A 19,541-nucleotide genomic window follows, 5' to 3' on the forward strand; every position below is an offset into this window, starting at 1 on the left:
TTAGACCAAACCCCAACTTGTCGTTTCTTTTGACAGGCCTTCAGTTAATAAAAAAATGTGTGATCAGAATCCACAAATTCAAGTTCTCAGATCTACAGAATGCCCTACCTTTTAAGGACGCGTATAATTAATTTATCATATGGTTGTTTTACCATCAATTCCAGCATGAGATTATATTATAAAGGGTACTAATATATTATGAGTATATATTGATAAAGGGTATTAATGCCCCAATGTAAAGCTGCTCAACTCAACACCCACCCACCCACTAATGACCCCAAACCCAGTCTTTCAATTGTAATCACATCACGTCTCCGACTCATTACTTTTGAAACATCACATATGTGACTAATTATTACATTTATAAGATAAAACATAGAAAGAAGGTTCATAGCAAAGGCATAATCTTCATCTATTGTCATTGCAATTACTTTTTCAAGTTAAAGATGTGAGGAAGTATGAAGATATATGAAATATGATAAAATTTGGATAATCAAATCTATGCATATATATATATATATATATATATATATATATATATATATATATATATATATATATATATATATATATATATTTTGGCGGATCTTGATCACAAAATTTGGAGAGACCAAAGCAATATAATTATTTGATTATTATATTAGATCATTAGTATAATGTTTAAAAAATAATTTCTCTAATTGGACAATTTGATCATTAGATTGGATCATTAGTGCAATATTTCAAGATATGTAAAGAAGTAAAATCTATCTTGTTTTCATCTTTACCAACAACTTCTCTTCTATCATTTAAAAAAAATGAATATATGGTTTTATTCTTCATCAATATACTTTTAAAAAAGTTAATATTAAAAAATAACTTATCAAAATCTAATAAAAAATTGAGAGAAGTAATTACTAAAAGAAAAATATTATAATCAAGTCACAAAATCGATTTGAAAAAACACATAGTACTAATTTTTTCTTCTATATTAATAAAAAATGAATATACAAATGTTCATGAAATCAAAAATAATGTTAACTATTAAACTAATTGTTCATTATAAGTGAGACAAGAAAGTTACCTTTTTTTCTTCAAGAAAGAAAGAAAACAAATGACAAATGAGAGCAAAAATAATGAGTTTGTGTCTAACTTTTTTTTTTTCAAAAACAAAAAGAAAACATATGAAGCTGAAAAATGAATACAAGTTTGTGAAAACCACAATAAGAAATAAAATAAAAAATATCTTAATAAATATTTGTTTTAATTACTTATTTGGTTTTTATTTCAAAAATATAAGTTGATCCTCTAATTGATTTAGTCTCAATTTTGTTTCGACTTTTAGTCGAAATTTAACATTTTTTGACAAAAAAATAATTAAACCTAAATATTTATACTTTTTATTATATTCAATTTTATGTTTTATTATTTATTAATATTAAATATTATGTTTTATAAAAAAATTAAAAAACATACAAATTTCTATCATTTTTTAAAATATATTACTTATAATTTAAAAAGATTTCGAAATATTAAAAATATATATAATTTAAAAAAAATCAAAAGTACAAATATATAATTTAAAAAAAGTCAAAAATATTTTGGGGGCACGGTCCCTCCCGCTCCTTGTATAATCCACCCTTTTATATATATATATATATATATATATATATATATATATATATATATATATATATATATATATATATATATATATATATATATTCATTCGATGTTACACTCATTATATTTGTGTCTATAATTTTTAAGTATTTGTATCATAAATTAAAATTTGTAAAATTTGTAAGTTAATTAAGTTGATATACAAAATTAAATATACGGCAAAGACGGCAAATGGCGTGACAAAATGGTGCTGCAAAGATGGAAAAGGTACTACAAAGATGGCAAACGGCCTCGCAAAGAGGGCAAAATGTGTGATTGTGGGAGGCAACGAGAAAGCGTGTGGGAGGCAATAGTAACAAGAAACACGTGTGGGAGAGACTGCTTGAGGATTTGTATGGACTACTTGAGAAATAAAGGGAGACGAGAAAGAGAAATGAGGGAAAAAAATAGGGTTTTAGAGATACCGTAAGAGGTCTCCCAATATCTATCATAATACATTTTCAAACATAATTTCAATTTTGTCACCACGTCCAATTACCATGATAGGTCCATTACACTTGTCATGATAAGTTTTTCCTTTTCACTTACTATGACAATTCCATTTTTACCAGTCATAACTATTACGTTTATTACAAAAATGTCACCAATCAACTTATTATGAGAGGTGGCTTATATCTGTCACAAAACATGTTAAGTCATGCAATGTCATCAAACCCATGTTTAGAGAATTTGTTTTAGCAATGCTTTGTATCTTTCCTATGCTTCACAAAAGTGTTCATCAATTCCCTAGAGAAGGTTGCTACTACAGCTTTTGCACTATTGTATTTGGAAGGAGGGAAAAATCTTGCTATAAAATTTTTCTCTACATCTTGGTTAAACTTTGATTTGGGTAAGATTGCAACCACTTTTTGGCCTTACCAGTGAGTGACGATGGGAACAATCTGAGGTAAACAACTTCTTCATCATCAGATTCAATTCCTAGAGTTCCACAAATAGAATGTGGCAATATTATTGAAAGGGTCTTCGTGGTCCAAACTAGAAAATTGGTTTATTGTTAGTAATGAAAGTAGTGTAGGCTTCATTTCTAAACCTTTAGTAGGCTTGACTATGCTTGAGAAATGATGTGGTCCTTATTGCTATGTGTAATCACCTATCAACCTCCTTTGGTTATTTTTTGCAGCCATTTATTCTAGAATATGTGAATCTAGGTCATAGTTTGAATCAACCACCTCTTTGCCTCCTGCTATTGTATTTTTGTGAGCTTCTTGTGCTTCTTGTTTTTGCTGTTGTTTCTCCTAGTTGTCCTTTCAATTTTAGGATCAAAGAGTAGAACTTGTTTCTATTTTCTTCTTTGCACACAAAACAACTTTAATCAATGGTGAGGAGCAAAATTAATGTAGTACAAAATGTATCAAACAAAAGAATATTTATATAGTTTATACAATAGTCAAAATGGTTGAAAATAGTGGTTTTCTTTACACAAATCCCGGGCAACGACACCAAAAACTTGTTGATGCTCCAATGTAATCAATTTTTCCGGTAAGTATATTGGGTAGTTTGTAGTACAACTAGTGTCATATCCATAGGGTTCTAGTAGAAAACACAAGGTATAAATTAGATAGATTTGAATGAAAGAGTGTTTGATTTGTATAGAAAGTATGATAACATATTTGTTATGAAAAAAAACGTCAATCTAAAGCAACATAATTGAATAAAAAATGAATGATGAGATCAAAGTTAAAAAGACGTGTTAAGTTAGATTTCATCACTATGTCTCTCTCTTGTACGAATTTAATTATCTTTCACAAAGATACAATCATTCATGTCTTGGGAGTTCTCTATAAATGTAACTTTAGGTCCATTCCTGAAACATAAAGCGTAGGATCATCAAACTTCAGTATGATTCTCCAATGACTGCTTGAATGAATCACCTGAATTAAGATCAAGACTCTATAATCAGCTAGAGCCTTATATCTATTTCTAGCATCTAAATGCAGGAAGAGAATCAGTCGAACCACAACATGAAACTAGTTCCCACTCAATCCAAAAGCTAGTGAAATAAGATGAGTCATTTGTTCATCTAAAAACAAGCATAAACTAATTCACAAACCTACTTTAATAAATGTAACAATACCAATAGAAGAGAGTTTCAAAGAGTTACATATTTGCTTTAACACTTGAAGATTTAGCTCCTCATAATAGGTTGGAAGCAATATAACATAGTGAAGAGTTGTCCTCTCTTTTATCCTCAAATAATGTTTACTAAGCACAAGTGAAAGTGTCTACAAAAGCTCTCTGAGAGTCTCTCAAAAGAATCCATCTAAAAAGTATATCTAAATAGAGGTGCAACTCAGGTTCAATGCTTGAGGTTTCACTTTACAATGAATTTGCTTTTCTGACTCAAGCCTCAATTCTGCCGCTCAACTCCACTGGTATCAGTTGAAGTGATTTAAACATAAATTCAATAAAATAAAAACAGAATAAATGTCAAATTCATCTCAAAATTTTCTTATACCGGACACTTATTAAGTAGTATTATCTAAGACATCTTATATGCTTGTTCACACATTATCTGAAGTCTGAGTTTAGGCGACCCAACCAACATAGTTTCATTATCTGTCATTTTGTATCATTTTATTCAAGCCGTTTGGCTTCCTTCAAAATCCCAACTCATAGCTTTTGAAGTTTAAGGTCTTCAGTTTAATTATAAAAATGTGTATGCATGTGGACAGAATCTACAAATTCAAGTTTTCATATCTACCAAATGCCCTACCTTAGTAGGTGCCTTTATGCACGCGCAAAACTTTATCACATGGTTGGATTTTACCACCACTCCCAGCATAAGCGTGTGATAAAAGATGTTTAGTTATGTTGATATCCTTCAGCTTGTTCGTTAAATATTTATTAAATATGATAGTTAGTATGATGATAAGTTTTATATATAGAGTATGGTTGCATCTATTTAATGAACTGCAGATTTTTTAATAACAATCCTATTCTTGTATTTTAGGGTTACATGAATTTTCTTTAAGTTCTTTAAAATAAAATCAAGCTATCAGGTAACTAATTGTTGGAATTTTTGTAATAAACCAAATTGTATTAAGAAACCAAGGCTGCAGCAAATAAGACGATACAAATACAACATTAATATAAGCCAATTATGAGTATATATATTCTCATAAAGGATATTAATGCCCCAATACCTAAAACAAATTCACGTAAAACTACTCAACTCCACACCCACTTAAACTGAAATGACCCTAAACCCAAGTCTTTAAACTGTAATCACATCACATTTGAGACTCACTAATGATTACTCTTATAAGATAAAACATAACAAGAAGTTTCATAACAAACACATTATGTCCATATCTATCATTGCAATTTGTTTTGCTGTATAATTACACTGATTTGTGGTTATAGAATTAGTTTTCCTTATAATTACACTAATCATGGTTGTAGAAGGCAAGACTCAAAAGGTTTTCTCTCATTATCATTTAACTGGGAGTTTATATATTCTTTTTTTTACTATTTTAACTTCAGTTACATGTGTTATTCATGGTTTCTCGAGTTTCCTGAGGAGTAAAAACTTACTTATGGTTATCTAATCATTATTTCTTATCGGCGACTTTTTAACCCGTGGTAGATACAATGTATCGTACAAGAGCAATTGCATTCTGCACTCCCTCAAATTACAATCTACACCTCATCAAAATATGTGAAATACCAAAATTAACCTTATAGGCTTTTTATACTAAATCAACTTTTTTTCTTCTTCTTAACTAACCATTGTCTGAACTTTCACATAAAACAACCAAGAATAAAACTGGAATTCCAAAAAGTTAAGGGGTGCATGTAGAAATTGATGGGGTGTAAGAAGAAATTGCGTAAATCCCAATTGAAGTCTTGGTTTTAGGCTTTCTTTAATACTGCAATGTATAAGGTATATGCAATACTACGATCAACTCATGAAGATAATAAAATATATTTTCGCTACTTTTCCTGTTGTTTCTAATAGAAAGCCCATTAAGAAAACCCATCAGGTAGATATTGGAGACTTGCAAAATACTCATTAATTTACTAGGATTTCAAACCCAAAAAAGAAAAATAAAAGATAAGTTTAATCGATTTTCTTCTTAACTACAATTTACTTTACTGGTTATTTTCTTTTAATTGATATATTAAGTATTTTCATTTTTAATCCACGTATTTTTTTAATAAATGAAAAATTCCTCTAATCCAATTCAAGCATTGAAAACTTATAAATATAAATGTACACACACACATATATATATATATTGGGAATGATAACTAGAGATGACAAATAAACCCATCCCCGTGGGTATTATCCGAACCCGTCTCCGTTTTGATGGAGAATCCCCGCATTGACTGGGTATGAGTATGGGTATGGGTATGGGGAATCCCCGACTTTTTCAGTAGGGTATGGGGATGGGTATGGGGATGTACATATCCCCGCCATAATACTCGTCCCCGTCATATCTCTATTTTCGTTTAAATTATTAAAATATCTACAATTAATTAAGTAACCATATATATATATATATATATATATATATATATATATATATATATATATATATATATTTTATTTCTTTTAATTATTTGGTTTGTCATGAAACTTATTCGCATTTCCAAAATAATTTTTATCTTATCATAACATTTATGTAATTATGTTAAAATGATGTATATTAATTAAAAAAATTTATGCTCACATTTGAATATTTCTATTAGTTTTTTAATATTTTTATTTATTATATATTTTCCTTTCACATGAGAATGTTTATACTCTCAATTTAAGGTAATATAAAAAAAATTCTTTACTTATTATTATTATTATTAATTTTTGTTTAATTTGAATAACTCTTTTGTTTCATTAAAATAATTTTCGTTATTTTTCAACCACTGAGTATATGTTGATATTTGAAAAGTTTTCTTAGTTCTCTAAGATATTTTTCATCTTATCATGCCTTAATTATACATTTGATTTCCTTTGTGCGATTTCTTTAGATAGTCTCTCAAATTATTTCTAAAACACACATTTGTTAGTTTTTTAATATTTTTATTTATTGTTTATTTTCATCATGTAAAATAATATTTCGATATATTCTATCTAATTATTTTTATTTTATAACTCATTATTAATCATACTGTAATTTTTTTCACTTTAAATTATGTTTGAAGTGGTTAAAATTATATATATATATATATATATATATATATATATATATATATAATGATATTTAGGAATAGTATATGATAATTCACTACAAGAAAAACATGAAATAGTGACTAATTTAGTCATTAACCCATATCAGTCACTATTTTTCGTCATTGGTGGTAGTAGTTGATTTATTGTCTGAATTAGTTATTAAATTAGTGACCTATTCAATGATCGAATCAGTACTTGATTTAGTGACCAATTTAATTACTAATTTATTTGTAATTTGATGACAATTTTTTTGGTCACTAATGATATTTATATTTAATTTTAACCACTAAACATAATTTAATAATTAGTTCTCTAAGGTATGTTTCATCTTATCATATCTTAATTATACATTTGATTTCCTTTGTGCGATTTCTTTCAATAGTCTCTCAAATTATTTCTAAAACACACATTTGTTAGTTTTTTAATATTTTTATTTATTGTTTATTTTCATCATGTAGAATAATATTTCGATATATTCTCTAATTATTTGTTATTTTATAACTCATTATTAATCATACTGTAATTTTTTCACTTTAATTGTATAAATAACTTTTATTTACTACAATATAAAAATTTAATGTAATTGCTATGAATATTTTTTTGTCACTATCCAACATATATTGAAGTTCAAAAGATACAAAATCTATGTCAAAATTTTATTATTATATTTATTATTTGTTCTGTGTCATTTTGATCAAGTGACGTATTATAACTTTTATTAGTGTATAAAAAAGAGATTCATTATAATTTAAATAATTGAAGTAAACAAACATTTAAAATATATTTTAATTTGAATATTTGTTTTCCTTTTATATTTTTTGAAATATTTTTTATTTTTATCAACTAAGTTCATCAATGTTGTAGTTTACAAATTTAATAAATGTTTTGGTTCTCATAAAATTTTATTTGGTATTCTAATCTAAAATGTAGACAATTATAATTTATTTTAAAGTATTTGATATGGAAGAAATAATCATCCTCCTAATATTAAATATTTGATAATATTATGTTTTCTTTATCGTAATTTTTGTTCTTTTATAAAAATTAATATTAGTTAGAACACGGGTACGGGTACGAGTACGAGATTATATCCGTTACCCGGTGGGGATAGAGATGTGACAAAAGTTTGATACCTGTTAGATTTGGGTATGGGGATGAGAATGAATTCTTGATGCGAAAATGAGTATGGGATAACGAAACCCGTCCCCACCCCGCCCCGTTGCCATCCCTAATGATAATCGGGATATGTAACAAACTTAACAAGTTCAAAATGTGATAAGTTTCACATTTGTCAATCATAAAAAGAACTCCAAACTGAAAGGCGTTCTAAACCCTACCATTTTTGTTAAAATAAAATTAAATGTTATTTTTCATCGATAAATTGGTGAATTTTATGGATAAACAATTAAATCATAAATGTTAAATGTAATTAAAAATAATATAATTGTATCAACGATTACTTAAAATTTAAATATTATTATGGATGATGCATGAACGAAATTGTGAAACAATTTACCTTAAATTATTTATATATAACCATAATTTTAGAGAAAATAATTTCGTAATATTTTTAAAATGTACACATATTTTAAATTTAAATTTATTTTATTCAAAATTATCTTATTTTTAAATATTTTATTTAGTTAAAGAAATTCAAGTTCAATAAATTTTACTTTTTTTTAAATCATATATTTTAATTACTATCAAATGCAAAAATAATTTAAGTATCAAATAAATTTTAATCATTTAAAAAATATAATTATTGATGTTTTTTTTGTCAATATGGTCATACTAATGTTTTTAGTTAAAGTTTACCAATAAGTTTTTAGGTGATATCTGCATAAATATTTCTTAATTTTATTTTATTTGTTTTTATCAGCAAAAACAAATATATTAATGGAGCAATTGGGTTGTCCTAACTCATATATAACAACATAACAAAGAAGAAGGCTCCTTCTTCCTGCCCCTCCAAAATTTCTTCTACACCTCTAAAAAAAACTTTTAAATCCCAAAACTACCCTTTAACCATTTAACCTTTAACCATTTAATTAAAGCCATGCATATCACACCCTCAAAATTATTTTCAGATGTCGACTTACGGTGAAGAATACTTTCAAAAGTCAAAAAATATCATCGGAAGTCAACTTCCAGAAGTCAAAATATATCACCGGAAGTCGACTTCTGGAAGTCAAAATATATCACCGGAAGTCGACTTCCGGAAGTCAAAATATATCACTAGAAGTCGAATTTCGGAAGTCAAAATATATCACAGGAAGTCGACTTCAGGAAATCAAAATATATCACCAGAAGTCAAAACATATCACCGAAAATCGACTTCTGAAAATCAAAATATATAACCTGAAGTCAACTTGCGGAAGTAAAAATATATTACCAGAAGTCAACTTCCGGAAGTTAAAATAAAGTTCACTTCCGAAAGTCAAAATAAATTCAACTTCCGGAAGTCAAAATTTATGTTTTTTTTTGTTTGTATTTTTTTAATTTAAAGTTTTGTTTTTAAATTTTATTTTTTAGTTTAATTTTTTAATACATTATATAAAAAATTATATATACATATACATATATATATATATAATTTTATTTTTTAAATATATATATATATATATATATATATTAAAAATACTTAAGAAATAAATTGAATTAAAAATACTTAAACTTTATATTAAAAAATATTAATTTTGTTTTATCTATTTTTAATTTTAATTAAAGTTTATGTTTTCTAAGTTTTAAATGTTTTTTAGTTTATTATTTTTTATTTTATTTACTTTTTATGTTTTCATATTTCTTAATATAATATTTTCAAATAAATTAAATTAAAAAAATTAATTTTTTATCAAAATACTTTAAAAAATAAAAAAAAATGGAGAAATATTTCTAAAATATTCTTTAAGAAAATAAAAAATTAGAATATTAATATATTAACGAAAGTCGAATTCCGAAAGTCAAAATATATTACTAGAAGTTGACTTCCGAAAGTCAAAATATATTACCGGAAGTCGACTTCCGGTAACGCTATTTTTGGAGTGTAGATGGTCAAAGTTAAAAGGGTATTTTAGGTAGTTTGGTAAAATTTGGGGGTGCTAAAGAAATTGTTGGAGGTGTAGGAAGAAACAGCCAAGAAGAAAACACATATAGTAAGAACTCTTTGGTTGCCCTTTCTACAAGAAAGAAAACCCAAACAATAGTGCAAATGTTTATTTATCAATGATGATAATGTTGACCAAATATTGAATATACTATCAAGCTTTTCTCAATTAATGTCCATTGATATTGTTGTTAATTGATGTAGACTACAATTATTTAAACTAACATTCTTCAAGGAATTTTTACAATTGTACGTACTTGACCTAGTAAATATGTTTAGTAATGTGTTCCAACAATTAATCTAAAATTATTGGAATATTCTGAGATATATTTATTGGTGTCAATATTCATATATTGATAGTAGATTTGATCAAATTTTGGTAGTTTGATTACGTTATAATATTCCTTAATACTATATTTTTACAAAACTTTTAGCATATCTAATAAGGTGACATATTATCATGATTATTCTACTGATTATCACTTATACATTAAGTTATTATTTATTTCATACTATTTGATATCATATTGGAATTACTTGCTTTTTCACATGAGTCATAGGGTCCATAAACCTTATAAATACACATGGTATTTCACTAGAAAATACACACACTCTCTCATATTCACTCATACATACATATATATATATATATATATATATATATATATATATATATATATATATATATATATATATAAATTCTTATATTACATGAGATTTTTCTTGCAAATTTGTTAAAAAAATTTGCAAAAAAAGACTTTTTTCTACCATTTTTTCTAAGAATTTTAATTGTCAGGTAATTCTTTCGTGGGTAATCATTTCCTACAAAATTATAAAATTTGCAAGTATTTCCTACAAAATTTGTTCTGAAAAATGTTTTATACAAAATATTTTGCAAGAAAATTGGTAGCAATTTCTTGCAAATTTTTTTTCTCAACAAAATTTGTAAGTATTTCCTACGAAAAAATTTTCAAAACAAAATTGGCAAGAAATATGAGTTTTTTAGTGATATATATATATATATATATATATATATATATATATATATATATATATATATATATATATATCCTAACACACATACACACATGGTATATACTCGTATATATACTCTCTTACTAACGTAAGCGTTTGAGAGTTTTTATAGGTGGATCTTCTCTCAATAATTTTACTATCAAAGGAATTGATTTCTAAATTAATTTCTAATTAATGAGTGACCAATTTAGCAATCAACTATATTTTTTATTTATAATAGTAACTATTTTAGTAACCAATAATTTTTTATTTTGTAAATCGGTATCTAAATTGGTGACTACCAACTTTTGATTACTAAAATTATTTATTATTGAGACATTTTCTTATAGGACATCTTGTACCTTCCTTTTTATTATAAATAAAGGAAACTTAGTCATTATTTTGTTAATGTAATCAATAACATTCTCCCTTCTTTTTCTTCTTTAATGTTTTACAAATTTTGAGAAATTACAATAACTTCTGCTAGTCATGAGAGTGGACTCATTGCATCCCAATAGGATGATTCATACAATTATATGAATATGTGTGCTCAATATGGTGGTGACAACAAAGAAGTTGCAAATATAATGTTGTTATTCAAGTAACACGTTAAGTGGTATAAAAACTTATCCACTTAAAATAAACATTTTCTTGAAAAATGTTTGACACAAAGATAAATAAATACAGAAGCTACACATCCTTTCAACAATATTTATAAATAGAAGACATGACATGAATAATAATTAATGATTTAAATTGAAGTGATATATGTGTGACTACCATGAAATGGTACATATGTAAAAAAGATCAAAGTTAGTGTCATTTTGTAGATCGTCTCCTCCTAAAATATTTAAGAGAGAAAGTTTTATTTATATATCCTTTGCTTTAAGTTAGTTTTTAAAGCAAGAAGTAAATATATTTAATATTTTCTTTGATAATATCCTATCAATACCTTCAAACTAGATTTCCTTTATTTTTTAGCTTATCTTTACAGTGAGATAGGTATAGCAGTATATTAAACATATAAAAAACTGCTAACTCTAAATTTGTTGCTATACAGTCTTATAACGAGGTTGCTAACACTGACTTATTAGTTTAATTTTTTGTTACCAGCCAAGAATTGTTTGTTTAATGAAATGGCATACTTATATGGATATAAAAATATAATAATTACAACGCGCATAATGCTAATGTGAAACCTAAGTATATTAATAAAAGTTGTATATATTAAATTATGACATAATTTTTATATTGGTAAAATGATTGAAATGATTACCTATGCTCTTTTCCTCTTCCTCCCCAAAAATAGAAGGATAATGGGATAAACCCTTTTTCCCTTAAATTCAAATGTCATAATTAGTTGTCTCTCTAAAAAAAAAAGAGACGAAAAGATTAAAATAGTTTATTCTTTGTTCTAACTGTCTCCACCTTGAGGGACATAAGAATTGAAGAAGATGATCCGACCCACCTCAGAAGGAAAATAAAATGGTAAAGAAGATAAGGTTATAATGTGAACGTTATGTAGTTGTTGAACAGTCAATGAGGCGTGGAATTACATCCTAGCAATGAGGCGTTACCACGAGGCCTTCGCGGAATTACACCCTTATAAGAGGCACCACCACGTGACCTTCGTGGAATTACGTCCTAGCCTTGAGGCACCACTACAATACTCACGTGGAATTACGTCTTTATGTTGAGGCACCACCATGAACTCTCACCACGAGGTCCATGGAATTAAGTCCAATAGGTGAGGCACCACCAGGAACTCCCATTAGGAAGGTCCATGGGATTACGTCCAACAGTTGAGGTGCCACCAAGAGCTCTCACTACAAGAGTCATGGAATTACGCCCTACTCACTTTGTACATGTTTCACCAACCAATCAGAAAGTTCCCATAATACTAATATCATGTATAACAGCCAATCATACAACTCATGCTTTCCAATTCATACACAATGAAGCAACATATCATTTACATCTCAACCTCATATATTAATCAAGGCACCATCCCTCAAACTTTTCTAGTAAAGCATTCAAGTCCGGCAAACAATCAACCACAACCTTGGCCATTCAAGTTATAACACAAAACCTGCCCCAGCCTAGCTCAGGCTAGAAGACCTCGCTCAGGCGAGAGATCCTCTCACTCAGGCGAGCCCCTTCTCGCCTAGGCGAGAGCTTGAGTAGTGAAATAGTGGCTCTTGCGGATTCTCGCTCAAGCGAGTCCCCTCTCGCCTAAGCGAGATTACACTTTGCTCAAAAATGCAGACGAGTCACCTGAGCGACCGTTTGCGTAGAGAAGCTTGGGTGAACCTCTGTTAGTCTCGCCTAGGCAAGACCTACTCGCTTGGGCGAGAAAACTAGTGCCAGCCATTGTTCCTTCATACAACAATCACGTATACACAAAAACCCAAAAGCTAAACGACCTTTTCATCAAATCACAGTAGCATATAGTCCACAAAATCATACAATAGCATCAGTGCAAGCAAAAAACGAACTAGACACATGGACCCTAGCTTCCCTTACTTGGAAATAGCTAGAGGAAGGGTTGAACTCCAATAGCGGGGACACAACAGTTCCAGGGACAGACGAACAAGCTGGAACAGAAAAGCGGAGCGAGTATTTAAAATGGTTCACAGCGAAACCCTAGCTAGGAATATGAGCATACGAACAGAAAAGGAATGAGAAAGTCGTAGAATACTTACACGAATCAAGAAGACGAAGATGGGCTCACTGGATCTAGATTGGGGTTAAACCCTAACAGAGCTCTTGGAGAGAATAGGGAGCGTGACGGCTGTGTTTTTTGTAGAGTGAAAGGAATGGGTGAGACTAGGGCAGATTAGGTCCGAGTCCTCTTTTTGGGGCAGTCCTTAGGCCCAATCGATTGGGGCAGTCCTTAAAATAAAAGACAGAAAATAAATGGGCTTTATATTAATAATAAACTTTTGGAACTTAATAAAGGTTAAAAAAAGCTTTTATTAATTAAATTCATTACTAGAACTATATTAATCTTTGATAAATACAATTTCTTTTTTTTAATGAGTGGTGGTTAAAACTCAACCACATGATAGATTAATTTAACGCGTCCTTGAAATGTAGGGCATTCGTATGTGTGAAAACTTGAATTTGTGGATTCTGATTTCACATTTTTTCATTAACTGAAAGACTTAAAGGTCAAAAGTTTGGATTTTGGAGGAAGCCAAAACTGATTTGAATACAAATTCTCTAAAGATAATGTTGGCTGGTGCGTGCAAACTGGGACTTGGGATAATGTTTATTCATAGCCACTACAAACTTTAGTTCTTTAATACTTTACCAACATAATTTTTCAATTAGACCATGTATTATCATCATGTTGATTCACCTATCTCTTTGGTGGAAAATAAAGTAACATAATCAACAAATTTATATATGTTCGGAATATGTAATGGAATTGCAAATATGAAAATAAAGAAACATTCCGTAAGAATCTAAGTTATTTTGTGCATTTATTTTTGGACAGTATATCTGCATTTGAAAAATGACCTTTAATCGTGTTTTTTCTTTTTTTACTTATGGATGTGTTGACCAAGGTGCTTCCTGGTTAAGTATTTGTGAGTGTCCTTTTCTCCGTGTGGGGTTGGTAAGGAAAACAAAGTTAGAATAATGGTCCATTTTCTATGAACTACGAAAGAGTAGTAACCGTGTATTATTTAAAGTGAGGAATGCATAGTACTCCTTTCTCCTTATCTCTATCTCTGGCATTTCCTTCTCCTTTGGAAACCATGGCAGGAGCAGACCCCGGCTGTGACAAACTCATCACAACCAAAAGATCCTTCATTAACCACAAAAGCGGATCACAGAATTTCAGTAAGACCACGATTACGAGCCCCGCGGTTGATTCTTCCTTCGTAAACACTGGATCAGGCTCACAACATTTCAGTGGCTTAACCATTGAATGTGGTCCATCTATTTGGAACACATTCACACGCTTTCTCACTGGGATATCTTCACATTTCAACCACAATGGAACCCAAGACCAGAACTTCCCTAATTTCAGCTTTTCAAAGTATCTCCAAGCCTTACCCCCGGAACAGACGGTACCTCGTCTATTCATTTTTCTCTGCTTTTAACTTTACCTTTAATTCATATACTCACTCTCTGTCATAATCTATGTTTCGATTACCATAACCAACTGAATTTTTCGTGTTATTACCTTCAGCAATTAGATATTCCTGCGGAAGACAAGTGTAAACCTCCCGAGGTGAAGAAAAAGTCTCCAAGCAAACCCAAGTCCGATGACCACAAAAATTCTACTTCCAAACAGCGCTGATGTGAGGAAGAGTACAAAACAGCTTATAACTATCAGTGAGTTTGGGAATTGAATTCGTATTTTATATGTAATGAATTGAGTAATAAATAAATAGTTTGTCATACTTCACTTTTCAGTGAAAATTTTCCCCATTCTCGTTTCTTTGTCTTTTTCTTATATCTTGTGGGCGTGGCTTTGTTGTTAATGTTTCTTTATCCATCAGTTTAAAGAAATATTATCATGAGTGTTCTCGTTTGTTCAGTGTGTAATGTTTTTTTTTTTTAAAGAAAACTATTGATAAATCGTTTACATTATATAATGTTAATGTACTATTTTACACATAATAATGTAAGGATAAACATTTCGTATAGAGTATATTAGCATCAGGATTATATTTCAAACTTATTTATTGTATTTCTAAATTTAGTACGTAATCTTAGAAAAACACCACTAATTTTTTTTGCTTATTAATATTAACAAAATATCATTAACCAATACTATACATTTTAATTATGATTTGGAACGACAAATGTTATGGTTAGGGTTCCAATATCATGATTAAAAAGTAAATGTAAAGACGGAGATAACACAAAAAATCTCATCTCTTAATGAATTATGATATTTGGATGAATGAGAAATAGTTTTAACATCACTCCTGTGAACGTTGTGTGGATGGGGGAGAATGCGTGAGTGTATTTTGTGAGAGTGTGATTTGTGGCATAAAAGCATAACCGGTTCCTTTTTTTTTTTTCATATAATATATATATATATATATATAATAAATAATTAAATGTTTTAGAATTATTATATTATTAATCAAAATATTAAAGTAATTTAATTATTTAATTAATTAAATATATGATTAAGAGTATATATATTATTGCGACTTGGTTGTAACGACTCTTGAAAAAAATTACTAGCAGTTAAAAATTGCTAAAAAATTTACTTTTTTTATGATATTTCATCATATCCCACTACTAGAAATTCTAATATTACATGAGATCTTTCTTGTAAATTTGTTAAAAAAAATTTGCAAGAAAAAACTTTATTTTGCCATTTTCTCTAAAAATCTTAATTGATAGGTAATTTTTTCATGGGTAATTATTTCCTACAAAATTATAAAATTTGTAAGTATTTTCTACAAAATTTATTGCGAAAAATGTTTTATACTAAATATTTTACAAATAAAAAATTAGTAGCAATTTCTTGTAAAAAAATTTTCATAATAAAATTTATAAGTATTTTCTGCAAAAAAATTTTCAAAACAAAAATGAAAGTAAATATGAGTTTTTTAATAGTCTATTGAACGTCTCATATATTAAAAGGTGTTTGGTCCAACATCTAATATATTTAACTAGTACCATTGAGATATTGCTTTTATAGTCCAACAACTTCGCTAGTCCATTGTTTCACTATTCACAATCTGAAAATTAGTCATGGAAAAGGCCTTGTTTTAGCAGAAAAACACCCATCCATTATTTAGTTTAAGTGATGTTAATTGAGTCACTTTTGTTGAAACTCGGCACTGTTATATTTTATATATTTTTATCGTATAAAATTATTATTTTCTATTTTGTTATTATTACGGATTAGCATTAATCAATAAATTAAGTTATCTGTTAATGTTAATTATATTACACATAATTTATTATTGTATGGGTAATATATATAATTTTGTATTTCAGATGAACGATCCGTGATGGGTTGGATTGTTTAGTAAACAGTCTCTGATGGGCTTGAATAATCAAATACTTATTTGAGAGGTTCTTAGTCTCTATTGAGAGGTTATAAAACTGATATCCCATTAGTCAATTTTAAGAGTAACAACGTAAAACACTCTTACATTTTAGAAGACCTATCAGGAAGAGAGAACAGTAGCATCTCATACTACGTGCTTCCATGGATCCTTCATTAATTTCTGTTACACAATTTTTAACTCATACTTGAATATGTTTTGAATATATTGTATTATTGTATCTTATATATTTTGTATCCCTATCAAATGGTATCAGAGGTTATAAGATACAAAATACCATTATTCTTTTAGAAGTGTATCTTAATTTCCATATTTGTTCACTGAGGCATGAAATATTATATGGAGATATTAAATTTCTTGTTTCAATTAGAAAATTGATGAAGGGGTTGAATTGATTATTTGTGTTTACGTTTTGTTCTCGATTGCCATGAACATTAATTGCTATATGTCTCCATTTTCTATCTCGTTTTAGCTGTTCTGGTGCTGCTCCATGGTGATATTGCAAATTAATGAATTTTTAGAGGGGATTAAAATTATTGAAGCCACAAATTAAAGAAACCCTAACCCTAATTAAAATACCTTTTGAACCTTTCTTCATTCTACTTGGAAATCAAACGACCTATCACCGGTGGGGAGATGCGACGCGTCTGGTTTGTTTGGTATCCGTCACTAGTGCGGTGGAGTGCGATGTTGATATCGCAGAGGTTCCCAGTCATGGTGGTTTCACAAGGTTTCATCACCCCTTTCGCAAGTTGTTCACAACGATTGTAGTGATGGTTTCGTTGCGGAGGCTCGCGACAGTGTGAACGATGGCTGTTTGCTTGCGTTGGTGGTCCTGTTCACATCACGGTGGCTTGCAGTTTTGTTTTCTCGTGATGGGATGCGATCCCCCTGACAGTTGGGAGTCGCAGTTGTTCTTGGCGACATCGATTAGTTAATGGTCACGCGGCGCAATGATGGGTTTTTTCACGATGCTGGACTTGCGTGGTGGTGACCTGCGTTGCACTATTTTTTCTTGCTCGTTGAATGCTTCTGGTTCTACTGCTTCGATTTGAGTGGTTTCCGACGACTTGTGTGGTGCGTCTACATTCTGTTAGTCGAAAAGACAAGCGACAACGACGAGTCAAGCACGCTCCATATGTGTCTCAACCTATTGGGCCCAAAGGACACAAAAAGTCTAAGTGGAAAACATGAGCCAGCCCATTCACATCATTTTTTTGTTTTTCTTAAATCAATTTATTTATATATAATATCTTTAAAACAATGATGAAGTGTGGTGAAGTAGGTTCGAAGCCAGAAACTATGCAAGTGTGTATTAAATGTTTATTTACACAATAAGTGTGTATTAAATGTTTGTTTGTTATTTTGATAACAACTTCTTTGCCTATGCCATTGACTTCGGGCAAAACTTTAAATGGGACAAATTTTGAGGACTGGAAATAATCTTTGGATTTGTATCTGGCAATTACCAACATGGATTTTTCCTTGAGAGAAGTAGAACCTTAAGCTCTTACGCTTGAGTCCACTAGTGTCCAGAGAGCTTCTCGTGAAAAATGGGAACACTCGAACAGGGTGTGCCTGATGGTGATGAGATACACCATGGAGAAGTCTATTTGATAGAGCATTCTAGATAATGACAATGTTAAGGATTTTATGAGATTAGTTAGTGAGAAGTTTAAGACTTTTGACTAGAGTTGTCAAAACGGGTCACCCGTCCCAACCCGACTCGGCCTGCGACGGGTTGGCCACTTAGTGGGTCAACCCAACCCGGCTCATTTATTGGCGGGTTAAACGGGTTGGCTCACTGGCTCACTTAATTAAAAAAAAACACACAATTTTTTTCTTCAATCTCAAGAAAACTAAATTATAATTCCGATTAAAATCTAAATAAACTTCATTACAATCCAAATAAAATCCTAAATTATGTTAAACTCGAAATACAAACCAAAATTAAAAAAATATAAATTACTATGTAACATCAAATCATTATTGTCACATATCAAACTATAGTATTAAAATCTTGAATGAATAAATCCACAATATTTTCATCTCTTGAAACATTTTCTTTATCCCCATCTACAATACATACACACACACACACACACACATATATATATATATATAATATAATATAATATAATATATATATACATATAATATAATATATATATATATAATATATACTTATAATATATATATATATATATATTAATTTAATATTTAAAATTTATTGGCAGGTTAGTGAGTCAATCCGGCTCATCACGGGTTCAACCCAAATGAGCCGGGTTCTTAGTGGGTTGGGTTCATTTTTAACCCGTACTAAAATTTGTAATTTTTTTTCAACCCAACCCGTCCCGAACCCGTGATGAGCCAGGTTAGCTCGCGGGTTATAACCCATTTTGACGGCTCTACTTTTGACAAAGCTCAAAAGGGCCAATATCTGTCACTTCTTGAGAAGACCAAATATGATGGTGTCAATGGTGTTCGTGAGCATATGATGAAGCTTGTGCACTATTATAACAAACTCAAATCTCTAAAGGTAGAGCTT

General features: G+C 29.3%; 1 protein-coding gene across 1 annotated transcript; it reads left to right on the top strand.

Annotated features, from left to right (window-relative positions):
* Positions 1-14,639: 14,639 nt before the first annotated feature.
* On the top strand, positions 14,640-15,492 carry LOC114176943. Its single transcript, XM_028062149.1, has 2 exons — positions 14,640-15,025; positions 15,148-15,492. Exons 1-2 carry the CDS (start codon positions 14,651-14,653, stop codon positions 15,256-15,258), a joined length of 486 nt encoding a protein of 161 aa, XP_027917950.1. The 5' UTR covers positions 14,640-14,650; the 3' UTR covers positions 15,259-15,492.
* The last annotated feature ends 4,049 nt before the right edge of the window (positions 15,493-19,541 follow it).

This window comes from Vigna unguiculata, chromosome 3 (genome assembly GCF_004118075.2).
Source record: "Vigna unguiculata cultivar IT97K-499-35 chromosome 3, ASM411807v1, whole genome shotgun sequence".
NCBI classification, from domain to species: Eukaryota; Viridiplantae; Streptophyta; class Magnoliopsida; order Fabales; family Fabaceae; genus Vigna; species Vigna unguiculata.